This window comes from Epinephelus lanceolatus, chromosome 17 (assembly GCF_041903045.1).
Source record: "Epinephelus lanceolatus isolate andai-2023 chromosome 17, ASM4190304v1, whole genome shotgun sequence".
NCBI lineage: Eukaryota > Metazoa > Chordata > Actinopteri > Perciformes > Serranidae > Epinephelus > Epinephelus lanceolatus.
In genome coordinates this window covers 23,096,989-23,115,232 of record NC_135750.1, presented here as the reverse complement: position 1 = coordinate 23,115,232, position 18,244 = coordinate 23,096,989, and the positions used below count along the sequence as shown (strand labels likewise).

The 18,244-nt window shown below is 39.4% G+C and overlaps 2 protein-coding genes across 3 annotated transcripts in view; one reads left to right on the top strand and one right to left on the bottom strand.

The window, feature by feature from the left end:
• Positions 1 to 18,244, bottom strand: part of rassf4a (Ras association domain family member 4a) — a 34,063-nt gene that overhangs the window by 2,948 nt on the left and 12,871 nt on the right. For both annotated transcript variants that reach the window (XM_033613558.2, XM_078160548.1), the window contains exons 4-10: positions 8,668 to 8,774; positions 6,699 to 6,778; positions 5,047 to 5,216; positions 4,564 to 4,665; positions 4,438 to 4,489; positions 4,228 to 4,349; positions 842 to 939 (exon numbers count right to left, since the gene is read on the bottom strand). In XM_033613558.2, coding sequence (XP_033469449.1) covers positions 842 to 939; positions 4,228 to 4,349; positions 4,438 to 4,489; positions 4,564 to 4,665; positions 5,047 to 5,216; positions 6,699 to 6,778; positions 8,668 to 8,774 — 731 coding nt within the window. The remainder of the gene's footprint in view (positions 1 to 841; positions 940 to 4,227; positions 4,350 to 4,437; positions 4,490 to 4,563; positions 4,666 to 5,046; positions 5,217 to 6,698; positions 6,779 to 8,667; positions 8,775 to 18,244) is intronic.
• On the top strand, positions 12,082 to 13,335 carry LOC144458341 (uncharacterized). Its single transcript, XM_078160549.1, has 2 exons — positions 12,082 to 12,238; positions 12,650 to 13,335. The coding sequence occupies exons 1-2, from the start codon at positions 12,210 to 12,212 to the stop codon at positions 13,053 to 13,055; spliced, it is 435 nt and encodes a 144-aa protein (XP_078016675.1). The 5' UTR covers positions 12,082 to 12,209; the 3' UTR covers positions 13,056 to 13,335.

The following is an 18,244-nucleotide window of genomic DNA, read 5'->3' as shown; positions in this document are numbered from 1 at the left end:
GTCTAACTAGAGAGATGATGAGATCTGTGAAATTCTGTTGGTAAGCGACAAAGCCAAAATTATCAAGACAAATTCAAAGAGACTCTGTTGTTAATGACCAAATCACAAACCCGCTAAGTGGCTGAGGTGTAATCTGCGTAATGTCCTGCCACTACACACTCCACCCAGGTGCCACCCCTCACCAAAACTAAACAACATATTTCCAGAAGGTGAGAAGCCTACTGACGCGGACAATTTCCTGTTGTGGGCTACATATGTAAAAGAGTTGATATGACACAAAAGGCACAAGTGCTCAAATACACACACTGATACATTTCGTTACATGGATATAAATGCACCCCAAGCACTTTAAAAAAAAAATCTAAGCAGGGACTTGAAACGTAAACCTTAAAAATCTGGTCATGAATATAAAGTTTCATTTTTAAAAAGCAATAAGTAAATGTTTTAAAACAAAGCAAACATTACTCAAACAGGGGTAAACAGTGAATTTGTGGGGGACTATTTTAATTGGTGGATAAGACACATTAATAAGCAGGAAGGTGTGTATGGGGATTGGCTATAAAAATAAGCCACAGTGCCTGTGTTTATTGTAATGAAAGAACAAGACACTTAGTGTAACAGTGTGGCTAACTGGTGTGGTTTTGGATGACCGTGTTAATGGCCCAGAGGAGTAAGCTGTCACAGGCAATACTTATTAGTCACAAAAATTCACTGCTACGTGCTGACGTGCTTGGTCACAGATAATGGCTTCCCCTTATGAAATAGAAATGTCATTAAGGACGGCTTTGTCTGGAACTAGTTTCGTAACTTTGTTTGCTGGGAAGACAGACTCTTGACTTACTTTTTGGTCAGCTTGTTTATTTCACGTTCCTCTTCCTCTTTAAGTTTCTCTACGAAGCTGTCTAAAACAGGAATCTCAAACTTTATGTACTGGGCAACCTGAGGAGAAAAAGATTCATATCAGCACATATCATCAGCATGAGGGAGCTATAACGTGTCCTTGATTTTAAGATTCCACCCTCACCCATACTTTAAGTGCACAGGCACATTTCTCTGTCCAGATAAAAATATAAACAATAAAGATAAAATAATATAGTAGCTTTAAGTAGAGGGTAAATCTCAAAAAGAAGATCAGTTCACTTTAATAACAAAAAACACAACAAACAACAAAAAAAATTTTTAACGTGTAAAAAAGCAACATAAACACCAGACTATCGATGCATCCGAAATTGCAGGTTATACACTACATACCCAATATATGAATTATCGTTCAAAATAATTTTGTGTGAATAAACAGCAGTATGTATCTTTTTAGATCCACTGAGCTGTAATAACCAAGTCACTTCCTGGGAGCCTCCTTGTGGCTTGGAAATGCATAAGATTGGTAAACCGTGCCAACCTCAGCTCTACTGGCAATTTAAAAAATGAACTGTGGTAAACTTCCCTCCATCTTACCAGTGCCCAGTTTTCATTGCTCATCCGTAAACTCAACAGTACAGGCACAAAGAGTATAGAAGCACATTCTCTCTTTAAAATGCAGATCAAACTCTGATCAAACAGTAAAACTAGGCAGTGCTGATCAAATATGAATCAAGATTCTGTTACTGTGTTGTCTATTTCTCTTCTAAAATGTCTTCAGAACACATTTTAGTGCACTGTTTGGCTGTTATACGAGAATTTGTGAACAAGAAGGGGGCGCCATACTGTTTCCTGTACTGTGAAAATGGATGCTGAAAACACTCAGATCAAATGGTAAAACTAAGCATTTCTTGCCTAAAATGTAGTTAGTTTAGTGTACTGTCTACCTGTAATACAAGACTGTTTGTTATTAAATGGCTGCCATATCTTTCTTGTATCAAAACGGCTAGTCCACATCACAGGGGCATTATGTCCGGTGCAGCACAGTGCACTCTAGAATTTGTAGGCGTTCTACCTCTTGAGCAAAAGCGAATATTTCAAAAGTATTTGTGTCTCTCTACTGCATAGACAGCCTAGTTTTGTCACAATCCCTGTCTCTCAGTCCTCTCCTGCCACTCTGCTGCAGTGTTTTTCCACTCCCCCTCCCTCTGCTTCACTCTACCTGCCAGCCGCGCCCACCTCATCAGCCCAACTCTGCTCACCTGCCTACACAGCTGCAGCTCATCAACCAGCCCTGCATATAAGCCTCTCCAGCACCTTCACTCACTGCCAGATTGTTCTTTAGCATTATGCGAGACTCTCCAGCGTTCTTCTCCTGCCTGATCTCCCGGTGCCAACTCTGCCTGTCCCCGACCTGCTCTCCTCGTCTGCCTCCCGGTAAACTCACCTGCCTTCTGTCCCCGACCTCGTGCTTTGCTTCAGCGTCTCTGGTTTCTGCCTGCTCGTCTGGTCTCGACTCCTCCGCCCGGCCTCGTCTACCCTCCTGCCTGCTCCTCAACGGTGCTTCTGCCTTCGCTGACGGCTCTTCTAGCTACGACCCCCCCCACCGACTCCCGACCTCGCCTCAGCTCACTCCTCGTCGGCTTCTCAGCACGATCAGCCGGCGCTTCAGCCTACGGTGCGTCTGCCTCGCCACCTTTGGCTGCCGTAAGCTTGATCTCTTTCCCTCATCTGAGCCTCAGAGACTGTGTGAGGGCAACTTGCCCGAAGAACGAACTTTATTCTGTGTTTATTCTGTCTGCTGCATTCCCTGTTTGCTGTGGTGCTAATAAAAGTCATTACCAACTGTTCCTGCGAGCCTGGTACTGCATTTGGGTCCACAAACACACCCGTTTCAAGTTTAATGAAAAGACCAACTTTCCAGGAGTGAAATACTTATTTTAACACTTAAATTGAAGTGTTATTGATGTTACAGAGCTGCTGCGATCGCTGTCCATTATAACTGTTGTTGTCACTACCGCATTGCATTTTGGTATATTTAGGCCTTGATCACACCGAAAGCATTTTAGCAGCTGGGAGTGGCTTTTTGTTGTTGTTGTTTTAATGAGAATGAAGCTTTTTGCTCAAGGTTTTTGTGATGTGACATGCCTCTTGTTTCTGCGCTCTAGACGCCTAGTGTATTTGCTGGAGCACTATGAACTCCTTGAGTTGAAAAAACTTCAACTTAGAGCAGAAAAATGCCCCACATCATCTTTGCTTTTTCCCTGCATGTGTCCAATCGGATGATTAAAGAGGCGGGCCATCTGTGGTGGTCACGACAACAAGTTTACAGTTGGTAAACAATGGAGGAGAAACAGGTGGTAGCACGTGCTGGATATCCAGGTCTATACGGCCTGATGATAGACAGAAGGTTGTCAAACTGCCCCTGAGTCATCCTAAAATATGCCTGCAAATGGCCATCATCGAGGGGAAGCTCCTGGACCAACTGGTGGTGCTCCCCCTGATCCACCCTCTTTTTTTTTTTTTTTTTTTAGAGTTTCGTGTTCCCATGCAGATCTCCGTTTCCTTGTGCCCAACAAACTATTTGCTGACAGCCTCTCACCCTCAACCAGAGCTACAGCAAGTACCCTCTGCCTCAACATTTTAGGAACTAGCTACTATTTACTGTGAAATAAATAAAATTAAGAAATTCACAGTAGGTTGATTACACAGAAAGTTAAGGATGAGCAAGCGTTTTTTTCCAAGCGGCATTCAATTAAAATAACTAATAATTAAAAAATCTCACACACTGTTTTAGTGCACTAAATAGCATGTTAGCCTGACACTTTTCTATACTGCAGTCTATATTTTCAGTATTCCAATGAGTTCATCTACGGTAAAATTATGTCTAAAAAAAATATTACTGTTGAATATTTTAAATGTAATCTTTTAAGACAGGTCAAAGCAGATATTAGCTGGATATTCCCAAAGATGGACAAATAAAAACAAAACTATGGCTACATACCACCAGAGGTAAGTCAGATATGTTTTAGTTATTTAGATGAACTGGCCCTTTAACTTATATTTCTGACTTTATGTGTACTGTATGAAAGTGATTCTAATTATAGACAATCCCAAAAGGTTTTCCAGCTACGTGTTTTATTTATTCATCGGTGCAGTCACAACATGCAGTCGGCCATCTTAGCCCATTGTTACATCAGTCCCAAAACAGGATACCTTTCCTCAGCTTGCTAAATTTAACCTGGCTGTCTGTCATTGGTCCATTGTGTCATTGTGTGTCTGTGTTGAAAACTATACACAAAAAATGAAAAAGTGGTCATTTATTGAGAACATGAGAGAACAGAGTTGTGGGAGGCGTCGCAGACTCACATCATGTGTAACTTCCTCTCCCAGGTCGGCCTCCGTGATCAAGATCTTAGAGATTTTCTCACAAGGTCCGTAAAGCACACGAGCCACCAGCGGGTATTCACCATCCCTCAGTCGGGCCCTCTCTACAAGGCCACAGAAAAAGAAAACAAATGACCATAAACACACACACAAATTTCCATTGACAAACCCACAAGGAAAATTATGACTTACCACCAGACTCGTGTACCATATAAAGAACAAACTCTTCAGATTTATTCTCCACCTTAAAAAGACACAAATGGATTATTTCAAGTTTTACTAAAACACTTGAGATGTTACAATTGTCTTACAGCTTACCCTAAACTTGTGTAGCAGCAGGTTGAGCACCTGTGTGGTCGTCATGGAGCTGTTGACTCGCACGTTAGTGACTGAACCATACGCTGGAGTAAATACAGACGTCTGAAGACAAGAGAAACACATACACAGAAATAACTTAAAAGACACAAATTATGAGGAACTCTGCTTCATCAACAGTGGAGTAGGGATTCCTGGACACGAACACCTTGGACATTTTGAACAGGAAGGAAATCCCTCAGTCTGAAGCTGGAATCTGTTCAATGAAAACACACACACGCATACTGTATTCAGGAGAAACTGCATGCTGTGTAACCTTGTGTTCTGTGGAACATCAATGAAATCAGCTCACAGCAGGCTATTGTGAAATTCAGCCCAACTACAGGCACACCAGCACAGGAAACTCCTGCCCCTCTGCAGCTGGAGATGTGTCAGCAATGGGATACATTACTGCCTTTGCTTGTATGTATGTTCTGTTTAGTGTACCTTATGGTTGTAGAAGTGTCCGTTGATTGAGAACCTGTGTGTGCGCAAGCGCTGCAGATCTCTGGCAGTGTGTGTCCTTGACCTCCTCTGAACCTGCATGAAGGAGGCGTCACTCCTGGTCCTCAGCAGCTGAGGAGAATCCTCCTCCTCCTGAGCGCCTATGTCACCACCTCAGGGTAAAAAAAACACACCTCTCATTATACATGCATCAGTTGTGCATGTTTTTATATACATCAGCAGAACAAATAAATCGAATACTGGTTAAAATAAGCCATAGAATATTTTTCCATTGCCAGTAGACCAGTGTGCCTTTGATTTTTTTTTTTTACTTTATTTTTTTTCCGGTGTGTCACGTTTGACATCATAGACAAGTCAGAAAAAAGTTTAGTGAACAATAGAAAGCAGCATGGAGGCCAGTGAAAATCTTATGGTGGTGACTTTTATATCTCTTTCTTATTTAGTCTTTCTCTCAAAGTTGGTGCAGACTGAATTTTGAGCGATGCCTGAGAGCTGCTTGGACGGAGACGTATTGGATTTTGTGGCAGCACGTCATTACATTGCCCCAGTAAAGGGATAACAATTAGCACGTCCACCCGGTTGTTGCATTTTCATCACTGCCACTTGGAGCCAATCTGAGTTGAGACCGATACATACTTGCACCTACTGCAGAGGCATTTGTCCCGGGAGTTGTAACCTCTCCCATTAAGTACAAAAGCCAGATTTAAGTGGGTATTCATGTTTTTTGTTTTGTCCAGTTGGAAAGGGTCTTTATAGACTAAATGAATAAATGACCTCACACTTTTGTCCTGTGTTATTGGTAGATGCCACTCTACGAAAAATGGAAGGCGTCCTGGGGGGATGGGTGGGTCGAATTAGAAACAAATCATTGGGTAGATACACTGAAAGTCATGCCTTTTTTCCCCCTTAAAGCTCCTTGATACTCTCATTAGTCAAAGCAGTGTTGATTCTCCTTACCTATTTCATTTCATTTATAAAATTGGACCAAACTTTGAGGCTAGTTTTATAGCCAGCGCAGCCAATATTTCATATGTTGTTAAAACAATTTTGACATTTTTCTGTATCCAACAAAAATACATGCCTTCCTCCATCACTTATCATTAGACATTACAGTAGAAAGTGCCAAACTCTGTTTAAATCAATAATTAAATAAATAAGTGGCCCACTTTTCATCTTTTGCATGGTATTCATTCAGTCATGAGATGTTGACCCACAAACTTTCAGAATTTTAAATCTTCTAAGACAGAATTAGGATCACCATGCGAAAAAACTTCATCATGAAACCCAGACAAATGATCATGATTCGCAGGGGGAGTAAATTAAATGTTTAAAAAAAAAAAACTGATTATCTGTGATTAAGAAGGACCTCTGGACACTGCCTAAAAAGGCTAATGTCAGGCCCGTGGCTAAGTATTCTAACCCCAGTTATTTATAGTGTTGGTGATCTGATCAAGGTGGCATCTCATGATAATCTGTGCTCAACATGTGAGCCAGCTTTTCCATTGAAACTGCTGAATGAGGCGCTTGTTGAGCTTTAATCTGTTTCAACATGTGCTTGTAATCTACATTAATCCAGCAGGTGTGTGTGTGTGTGTGAGTGTGTGTGGCAATGACTGCACGTGTATGTTACTCACTAGCTGGTGCGGTGTCTCTGCCCAGGGAGTTATTATTAGACTCCGCTGAGAGCTGCTTTGTCACAGCAGATCTATCGTTTCTGTAGAGAGACAGAGGAACAATGTGATTATGTTTGTTAACATTGCTAACACCTGTTTATAATGAACAATATTTAAAATGCATCCAGGTGTTTTGCAAAACAAGATTTAGCTGATCTTGACTCAGTAAGGTCTGCCTGCTAGCTTTTTTCCAGAACTTTAACTACATCTGGATGAAGACTAAGATGTGGTTGATATCCGGGAAAAAGCTAGCAGCTGGAGCTTTATTTGAAACACCAGTTCAGCGTTTTGGAAAGTATGCTTATTTGCATTCTTGCCAAAATTTTGACAAGCAGATTGATACCATTTTCATACGTGCCATTTAAATATGAAGCTACAGACAGGAGACAGTTAGCTCAGAGACTAGAAACAAGGGGAAACAGCTAGTTCATTAATTAATACATTATTTCTTGTTTGTTTGTTTGTTTGTTGCTTGGAGCCAAAAGCGGCGGACATTTTTATGTGCACCATTGAAATTGCAACCATTGTAGCGGGCTAACTTCTGTGTAAACTAATGTGGCAAGTTACAAACTCACTGAAGCAGTTTTGCAGTAACAACCAAGTGAGCAGTGAAGTAGTGACGTTCTCAAATAACCAATCCGTAACTTCTAAAATATCACAATAACTGTTATTTCCCTGTTTTACCCTGTCTCTGCACGTTGGTTGAAACACGTAGCCTAAGCTAAAACTGTAGCTGCATGCGAAGAGCGAGTGAGAGCTGCTGCTTTAGCGGGCAGCTGAGAGGCAGAGGCCGCAGGGATAAACAGTGTGCAGATCAGCATATTTTCACATCTAACTCTGAATCAAAGGTTTCTTTCCACCACAAAGAGATGCTGATTGTTGAAACAGTGGAATAACTACTTAGATGCCTAACAAGTCAAGTCGAGTTTGAATGAAGTGTGTTTTAACATTAGTTAACAAAGCAATAAAGCTAACAGTAGTCTTGTAAAGTAAATTTGGATTAGTGTACTGTTGTATTTTTTTTGTTTAGGTATACGGACAGGCCAAAACACCACTCTCAAACTTGTGAGTGTGACACACTTTACAGCCCAACTGTGTGTGTTGTCACCAGAACAACTAACAACAACTGCTATTTTCTTTTGTACTAGTCAAATGACCATAACAAACAGTGCAATGTCCCCTCTCCTTTCATTCTTCTTCTATGGTTTTACCTTTGGACAGAGCCAAGCTGGCTGTTTGTCCCTGCTTACAGTCTTCATGCTAAGCTAAACTTAAATGCATCTAGGTGTTTGCTAAGATCACTCATCATTTTTGTCTAACTACTGTTTCCAAGGTCAATTTTATTTTCAGTATAGATCAGTCTGCCATCTGCATAATTTCACTGATCAGTTTATTAATCATTTTTCCCATAAATGTCTCAATATAGTAAAGACGATGGATTTAAACTGCTTGTTTTTACATGACAGTCAAAACCCCAAATATATTCACTTTATTATCATATGCATAGATTTGAGAAGTTGGAACAAGTTAAAGTTTTGGATATTCAAAATATATTGCCAATACAAAGATAAAAATAATGTGAATAGTCTTTTTATGCCATTCCTTAATATCTTATTTTGTTTTATGTATTCATATGACCTTCTCCGTTAGGCTACATGGTGTAATATGTACATTTCCCCTTTGGCGATCAGTCTTCTCTCTTATTTTATCTTTTCTAAACTCTAACATATGGCTAGATCTTTAGTACAGCAGCATTATCTATTTTACAGGGAGAGGAGTTTTCCTCTCCTTCAGTACATAATACAGGGTGGGGATGCAGGTGAACGAGGTCAGCATGTACAGTTTGAATATCTCTGCTATTGTGTGAGAGGTCTCTGCTGACAGGCAGTTTAACACATGAATCCATGTCAGTCTGCACGGGTTGTCATACCGGTTGAGACGGAATCTTTCGTTGTCGTCGTACATCTGCAGTCTGATAGGTCGGCGCAGACCCCAGTAGATGTTCAGCAGCCCCTCGAGGATGAGCTCTCCATCCTCCTGCACACGTGCAAAAACACACACACACACACGACAATAAAACAATAATCATCAACTCTCGTGGTCAGAGGGGGGATATCCTCTTGGCTACCTGCCACAGTGGCTCAATATCAGGTGTACGTGCAGAAACAGTCGCTCACAGCTTCAGGGTGAACCCTCACATCTTGGAGAAACCCATCAAGTTCAACCCACCCTCTTTTACACAGTACAAGGGTGAAGTCACGTCTGAGATGGCAGCAATAATGAGAACACAGACATGGCTGCTTTGGGTCACGTACACGCAGGGGGGAAGGCGTTTTGATTTCACAGAACTGAAACTAAATTTAGAAAAAATAAGGTCACATTTATCTCTCTATTCTGAGTGTGGATTAAAACAGTGTCCTCCTGTTTATATTTTTCACTTGGCTTTTGAATGGAAAACTAAAAATAACATTGGAAAAAGGTCTCAGGGGTGTAAAACACATTTTAGTTCATGGGCCACATACAGCCCTGTTTGATTCCAACTGGGCCAAACCAAAACCATTGCATCATACGTCACCTATAAGTCACAATGCTTCCAAATGTTTCATTTTCTTTTAGTTTAAAGAAGTACAAGTACATTCTGAAAAGGATCATCCTTTTACAAAACACATGATTAACAGACAGTTTTTCCACATTCATTCATTCAGTCAACCACTCACTGTAATCACATGCATTTCTCCATACAGTTCCACTCCTGCGTAGCAATGCTGCGTCACCATATAAAATAAAAGAAGAGCAATATTGTTTTGTTTTTTTTTAGATAAAAGTCTGATACAGATTCCAGATGTGTACTGCGGCTGCTGATTAACAAAACTTTGCACAATATTCAATATCTTTAAACATGACCACAATAAATACAAATTGCTTTTTCAGAGAACTGTGGTCTGGTTCGGCCTCTGAAGCTGCATGCGCCTAAACATCTTAGACTTTGCAATTGTGTTAAAACTTGGTGTGGCAGATCAAGTTTTGGCCTGAATGGTTAAGCCTGTGATCATTTTGTTTGTTGTTCAATATTAAAAAAGATCCAGAAATAAACCCATTGTAACACACTTACTGTGACTGTTGTAATCACAGACTCAGTTGCTTTCATCTCAAACAGCGTGTTTTATCATCACAATATCTTCTTTGATACCCCAGAAAACAATGCAGATCTTTTAACCGAGATTCCGATGATGTCAACTCCTTCTGATCAATTTTACTCAATCAGTTTTACTTTTATTTCTTACTGTTACCCAGTAGCGCTTTTAGTGAAACCTCAAGTAATTCGAGGTAATAGATTAGAACTAGAATAGAACTGTAAACACATGCATACATGTATTGTATCTATACATCAGAGAGACGCATTATAAAAGGGATGACTTTTATAATATTGAAAACTTTTAAGATCTAATTACAGAGTTTAGACGGTAAATCATAATCATGTTAATTAGGCTCCTGTATCAGAAAACATACTGTACTTAAAGATATACGTATACACATACTGTACAGTATATGGGACTTACTGGTCTTGCACCGGGCCTTTGTTAAAACAGGAAGAGTCAATGGAAGCGAGAGTTCACGCTCATGACAGATAAATGGGGAATTATTTGCGAACAATTTGTCTCAAGGAAAAGGAACCAAATGTCCAAAAGTACAAAAAAGGTACAAAAAGGGTTGGTGTGTGTGAAACTTTTCTGTCATTTTAAAACAACTTGTCTGACAGAGAAACAAAATCAAGACGCATCTTGAAACTAGGGCTCGTAAATATATATGTAAATATATCGATTTTGTGTTATGAGTCTAGATATTGGCTCAGATTTTGGAGATCGTAATATAACAAGTGTTGTCTTTTTCTGGTTTTGAAAGACTGCATTACAGTAAAGTGATGTCATTATCTGAAAACTGTTTTAGCTGTTGTAAAATTTGCCCATAAAGTGCCACAGGAATGAGTCCCAAAACCCAGAAATGAGTTAGTATTTCATCAGTCCTGGTTCCCTCATTTTGATGTCAATGGGTTTTTGTTTAGACATTTGAAATAAGGTTGGTGGTTCACACAGGCTTAAGGGACTTCCACACTTTGTTTTAGGTCATAAAATACATCAGTTAATACCCTAATGAATTCTGAAGGTTTTATGTGCCTATGAAAGTGTGGTTTCAAAAAAGTGGCTTAATGGGACCACAGAATGTTATCTCACTGAACACAGCTGAACAGCGTTGCTGTGGTGCTGATGTTATCAGGTGATCATGGTGTAATTAGTTTTTTGCTTAACATTAGCTTTTTACTTCTGGCGATTGCATTTAGGGTGTAACAGTCATGAAAGTGGTGCTCATTTGTGAACATTATCTTGCTGAACAATACCTGTACGTATCATAAACTTTTGTTTGCCACAGAGCTTGTTTTTGGCAATAATCCAAAACCCAAATAAAAAATCCTGTTGGCTTTTTGACGAGGGAACCAGGGCAATCCTAACTTCCGCGTTGGCCTACAGAAGAATGTCATACCTGGAGCACTTTATACCCACTTAATCATTATATCCACATTACTGATGATTATTTAGCAAAAATCCCATTGTGTAAATATTTCCTGATAGCACCAATGTTCAACTCTACGTTATCGCCAGCCTTACTAGAAACCTAAGAACTCTGATCAAAAAATATGGCTATAGTTAAAAACTGTTCAAGTTATATTAAGGCACAAAGCTGTTAATGAGGCCAATAAGCCTATTCCTGTCGTCTGGGAGCATGTGACCACTCACACACTGATGTCTGCATTAAAGCAGTTGACATGAGGATCTCAGACTGCTTTAAGAACCACGTGAACAGTTGGTGTTTACACACAAAAAGCTTATGGAGCCGAACCAATTCTTAATGCTGAGGCCTCTATATGTAGGCCTTTCATGTTTATTTACTGTAACTGGTTTAAGTTGCATGGATAAATTGTGTCTGACATAGTTATTTCTGACAACTATGTTATAGTTGTACAATAATGTGATTAAAAGAAGGCTTGTCAGTGAGAAATGAAAAAAAGAAAAATGCTGGGGAGGAAATCAGTCAGTTTTTAGTTGGGTCATCATATTAATACTGAAATATCAGAGAAAAAAAAACAGTTTCAGAGGTAAGACACATTGTTCCCAGGGACTTCATTGTTACTGGAATATAAACATTCAGAGCAGCTGCACCACTGAACCTTGCTGACCCGCCACTCCTAAGCTTCCTGAGTAGGCATGAACACACCCTCAAACACACACACACGCACACGCGCACACACACACGCACACACACACACAGATGCGAGTAAGGTCAGTAGAGCTATTTTTGGAAGTAACAGCTAATCGCTCTGCTTCAGCGTGCCTCTATAAAGGCTGGATACACACTCCGCTCCAGTCATACTCAACTGAACGGACTAACGGACTAGACAACACTGTTTCGCTCTGCATGTCAACACAACAAGTCAAGCACCAAAGGTGAGAATGCTTCTACTTTTTGTTCTTCATTATCAGCTAATACTTATCACAGAGGGCTTACAATTTAGCCGCTTTTATGAGTAGATTTTAACATTATATTACATATTTCACTTTGTTACGAACCAGATTTAGAAAATTAAGAACATAAACTAAGAAATAATTTTTAAATCTTAATTGTAGATATCAAACTAGGGAAGAAGGTATGAACAGTTGAAGAGACAGCAGGCAAAACCACAAATGCAGATACATGACCACTGTAAAGATTTTTTCAGCAGCACAGTGACAGACCTTGATTAAAAACAAAGTGAAATCACAACTCTAGATTTGTTCTGTTGATAAAAATTTGGACTTATTATGTCATTGAAGACAAAGTCACTGTCTAACTATTTGATTTTTCCTCTCCCGCTGCAGCATGAAACGCAGGCGGCTGTTGCCTTCCCTGCCTCTCTTGCCGACCATCACTGAGACACTCGAGGACTTGCCTGTCCACCCCTCATCCTCCCAGTCTACCCAGAGCTCCCCGTCTCTGGAGGACTACATGAGCAGTATCCAGGCTCTTGCTTGCCCTGCTGAGACCCCGAGCTGTGGCCCCGTCCGACTCCAGAGGTCCCCCAGGCTGCGGCAGTTCTCAAAGGCTCAGATGAAGCTCTCTGCGTCAGCCTCACTTCCTCGTGGCTCTCCCCGCACACTAAGGACTTCCAGACATTACAGTCTGGGTCTAAACAGCACAGAGGATTTTTCTCTCAAGATGAGCAGAGAAAAAGACTGCAGGGGCAAAGACCCCGTGGACTGGCTGTTTGGACAGATACGGACTTAAAGAGAGACGCTGAAGTGGGACGCCCTGAAAGCACTTTGGTGGAATATCTCAACATCAAACACGGCTGGAAGAACCTGTTCTGTTGATCAAGATTAAAACAGAGTGTGTGATGGGACTTATTATGACGTGTGAACAAAGACAAAATGTTCACATGGCTCTGGAGAAAAGTGAAGATCTATTTATTTCTATGCACTGAGGACTGAGGTCTACATGTTTACACTGATGTTTTGTAAAGATGTATAAGTTAAAGTGTCTAATAAATTACTAAAATAATCCTGAACATTGTTATTCTCTGCTGTTTACTACACAAAAGAGCTGAATATCAACACATCTCAAATCCACATGCAAACGGAGCCGAAATCCTTAGTGATTGTGATTAATCAGAGATAAAATTATTTGCAGCAGTTTCAGTAATTGTTTAATCCTTCTGGTCATTTGTCAAGCAAAGCAAAAATGAAAAATAAATTTCCAGTTTCAGCTTTTAAAATGTGAGAATCTGCTGCTCTGCATCTGTTTTCTGACGTAAACTGAATCTCTTTTAGTCTCCGATTGTTGGTTGGACAAAACTAAACACCTGAAGACATTAACCTGGGCTCTGGGAACAGAGACATTTTAAAGACTAAATGACATTAACTGATAATAAAAAGTAATCACTGGAATGCTGCTGCCAGGGTTGCATCCATGGATGTACTGTATAAAAAGGTGGTAAAATGTAACTTAGTACAGTTACTCACATACTGTACTCAAGTACACGTTTGAAGTAGGCTACTAGAGTATTTTCATTTTATTCTCCTACTTCAACTTTACTTTATTTCAGAAGGAAATGTTGTACTGTCTCCACTCCAATACATTTATTTGGCTATTTAAATCAATAGCTAATTTTCAGACAATAGGTTACATGCAAACCACATTATTAGCCAGTCCTGGAAAGTAACTAATTACATACAGTCAAGTAATTTATTCAAGTATTCATGGTAGGCCTACTTGTATTTTACTTGAGTATTTCCATTTTTTGCTACTTTATACTTCTACTTAATTTATTGGGATTCACTGAACCTCAAACATTATTTGTACAACTGTAGGCTGGACATGGGAAGGCTTCCCATTTAAGTACAGTGTCCTAAAATGGCTGCTGTTGCTTGACCTGTCATACCTCAGTGTGACATCTTGCCCCTGGACCCAGGTTGAAATTTGATTTGATTGGATATTACTGTGACATGTGACCCCCTGGAAGGTCACCAAGCCAACTTATTTTATGAGACTAATTTCACTGACTGGCTATCATTTTTCCCTTTTCGGGAATGGTGCCCCATGAGGAGATTTAATGTAAATAAAGTGACATTATTTAATAAAACTAATCATTGTTATTAATATTTTTTTTTCTCTGATGGCCATTTTGATAATTTCAACCATCAGTTCTCGACAACTGGTTACAAGGTCTGGCCCCAACAAATACAGCCAATAGTGGCATTTATTCATAATTGTGCAATAATATTATCAGCAATACCAAAAATCTTTGATTCCATTCTTAGCCTTAGCCAAAAGTCTTTACATTCACATCATTAGTCTACCATAGCAGTCGACACCCAGCTGTACTTCCAAACAAGTACATGTGGTGAGAATTTATGTATTCATAAAAGGTACAGCAATTTGAGAGACATTGTTTGACTGATAACTGCCACCTGAAGCCATCATAGTGTAACACTTAAGACTTTGCTCTTTGCTGTTAGCTTTTCAAATTACACTACTCTGCAGGAATTTGCAAGGGTTTGGTCCAACAATCTAGTCAAACTGTCAGAATTTGCTGGTAACACTGTTGTTCCTTTCCTCCTTTGTAATTCATCACAGCGTGCCACTGGTCCTGTGAAACAAAGAGCTTGTGTGAGAAAGAACTGACTGTAACTGCTGTTCACTTCAGTCTAAGTAAGAGTTAAAGCATAGGAGCTACAGAGTGCTACCAGCCCTGTGAGGTTGTGTCGTTGCTGCTACTGCTCAAGTTACAGTTGACTTGAATTGAGATGGATTCTGAACCAGGATGTTTACGTTATACAAGACACTGTATAATAGTCACACAGGTGGGACGTCACTAACTGTATATACGACTCAACCGTAACCCATTAGAACCACTGTGAAATACATAAACATTAAACACTGTGTAATGGGTAAAGTGAGTGATTTAGGACACATTTAAATGCAGTTTTCTTCGGCTTATGAACCTTGACACATTGTCTCATGACACACTGGGAAACCATCTATTTAGCCCCAACACAACCACAATATGTTAAGTGCACAATGGTAGTGTTGTTTAATGGCCTTAAACTAATAAGGCGAAATCAGCTTTATAAATTTCAGTCACATAAACTCAAAACACAAAAATTGTTGACTTAAATAAAAAATATGTCAATTTATTGTGTCAAGTAAACATTTAAATTTTTATGTCATTTTGACAATCTGGGGAATTTGTGTACACTTTACATTAAAATTTTGTGTCATGGATGGATTGGGGTTTACAGTGTACTTTGAACCACAAATGCCAGACAATGTGTGACCTGTTACGAGGTCTGGTCCCAACACATTTCGAGGCACATATTGTACTTTTTAATACTACCTTTTACTTACTAGTTACTTTTCAGATTTAAAATATAATTACAAAATAAATAACAATATATTAAATTAGACTGATGAGACAAGAATATACTGATCCCCTGGAGGATGTTCACTACAACTACTCAGCCTTAAACAAAGTAAGTGAAATAAGTTCCACATATTAAAGCATCAACCACCATAATCCAGTAATATGATAAATATTATTCTGAAATAGGCCAATTTGCACAGTGAGTCCTTTTACCTTTGACATGAGTTATTCTTCTACCACTGTTATCTCTACTTACAGATCAGAACCTCAACAACTGTGTATAAAGTGCTTTAAAATGACCTCTTTTGACCTGCTGGGCTGAAATAAAATGCTCCTTACATATTAAAGCATCAGTAATAATTATCCAATATTAGCATTAGACAGGGGAAGGTGCCCTCCTTAAGAACAAAGTAATTTTACTGTGATAAAAAAAAACCTGATATAATTTTAGCATGTACAGGATGATGATGCATAAACAAACACACTCTTGGGAGAAATAAATTGGTAGAGTAGCCATTTTTGTTGTTATAGCCCAAAAATGAAAATCTTGTAAAGAGGCAAGTAGCCCCCGAGCTACAAAACAATCTATCTAACTGAATAAAACCAACTAAAATCCCAACTTTGACCAATTAATGGATTATCTACAAACCTTTAAGCCTTTCCTTCAGACTAATTGTTTTTATTTCAGGATGTCTTACTCCAGCAGGCTTGCTAAAAATGTTTGCTAATTTCAGATAGCTAGCAATGTTAATGCTTGCTAGCTATCTAGCTAATAGCTCTAGTAAGCTGTTGAAACTACAATACTATACTATTACTATATGTGAATATAAACTAAGCTATATAAAGTCTCACATGACTATATACTAGATAATATAACTAAATAATATTTCAAGGCAGGACGCCCTTGAGGGTTTTCACCCTTTTTCTAAGGGAGGCGTCAAGCCCCAAAGGGTCTAACTTGACATTTTTACTTTACAGGAGACAAATCTTTTTTTCCTTCCTTATTAATTGAACTACTTTCCCCACAAATCCCCCATCATCATCATATACATCAAAGCTTTTTATGTACAATTTAATATAAACATGTAGTTCACCATTTTCAAGTGACAACAAATTAGATCAGTTTACCCTAAAATGGTTCTGGTTTTTGTAAGAATGCAGCAATACAGATGAAATGTCATCATTCACTAGAGCATAGCCATTCAGTACTGTGCATGTGTTGAGAGTAGATTTAGTGCCATATATTGGTTAGGAGTGGAATTAAGTGGGTGGAGGCATCTCACCCCATTTTACCCTATATTATGTAATAACACTCACACGGGGCATTTTAATGAGTACTTATTCACACTATTGCAATCTGCTTATAATACTTAAGTAAGATTATAAATGAGACTTGTAAATGAAGAATTTCTGGTGTAGTGTTGCTACTTCTACTTTAAATAATCTGAACATTAACCACCACTAAAGTCAATTACTACAGTGTGCCTCACATCTAAAAAAAATCCCAGCATTCCTCTGCCATCTAGTGGTACTCAATGGTGCTACAGTGGTGGCATTTTAAACCAAACAATATCTGATGCAGCCACAAGAGGGAGCTGCATATCCATAGACTGGTAATTAGGTTAACAGCAGACAGACATGCACAGGCAAATACATTCAGCCCCTCCTGTGTTAAACTGAGCCCAGTGTTGACTTGGATCAGACTGAAATCTTTTACTATCATCTGAACAAATCACCTGGAGGTTAAAACATTTCTTTAATGGGAAGATCATGGTTTACAGCCCTTTTGACACAGATCCACCATGCTGAAGTTCTCTTGAGGGAGACAGTTATTCAGGCAATGCTGTGGCCCTGCGTTCTGAGCAGAGAGAGCAGAACATAACTTCAACAATCAGCATCACATACAGCTAACACAGCTAATACAGTTGTATTCATGTTAGAGCTTGTTTTCTCATCAAAATTTTGGTTCAGTTGAGCTCACCGTGGATGGCACCGGGCTTTCATGTCAACATGACATTTCCACCCACAACATGACTAACACTCATCACCTGACCACACCTGCAGAGCGTGACAATGATGTAATTTTAAAACACTTACAAATCAACGTATTTTTTTTCCACACAGAACCTGTTTACATCAGTCTGAATAATCAACCGAAATGAACGAATAGTCAGACATGTCACGATATGATCACAGTTAAAGTCTGTCTGGAATGACATTGCATGTCTACAGCTGTTTTTCATTAAAATTCATGGTCACTGTATTTCCTAAATCACGTTAGGGGTTTCCACATTTTGGTCTTAGGCCAGCATCCAACCCAAGAATGTCGCTGCTGAGTAACGTTTGTAATGAGTCAGTCATGAGTAACCTTTGGCCTCAACTCCATCACCTCTAACAATGTCACTATATCATGGTAAATGGAAATGCCCTTTTATAGGGCGTCTCTGGTCTTTCCACCACTCAAAGTGCTGTTACTTGTCACATTCACCCATTCACAATCACATTCACACACTGGTGGCCGAGGCGACTATACAAGGAGCCACCTGCTACTCAG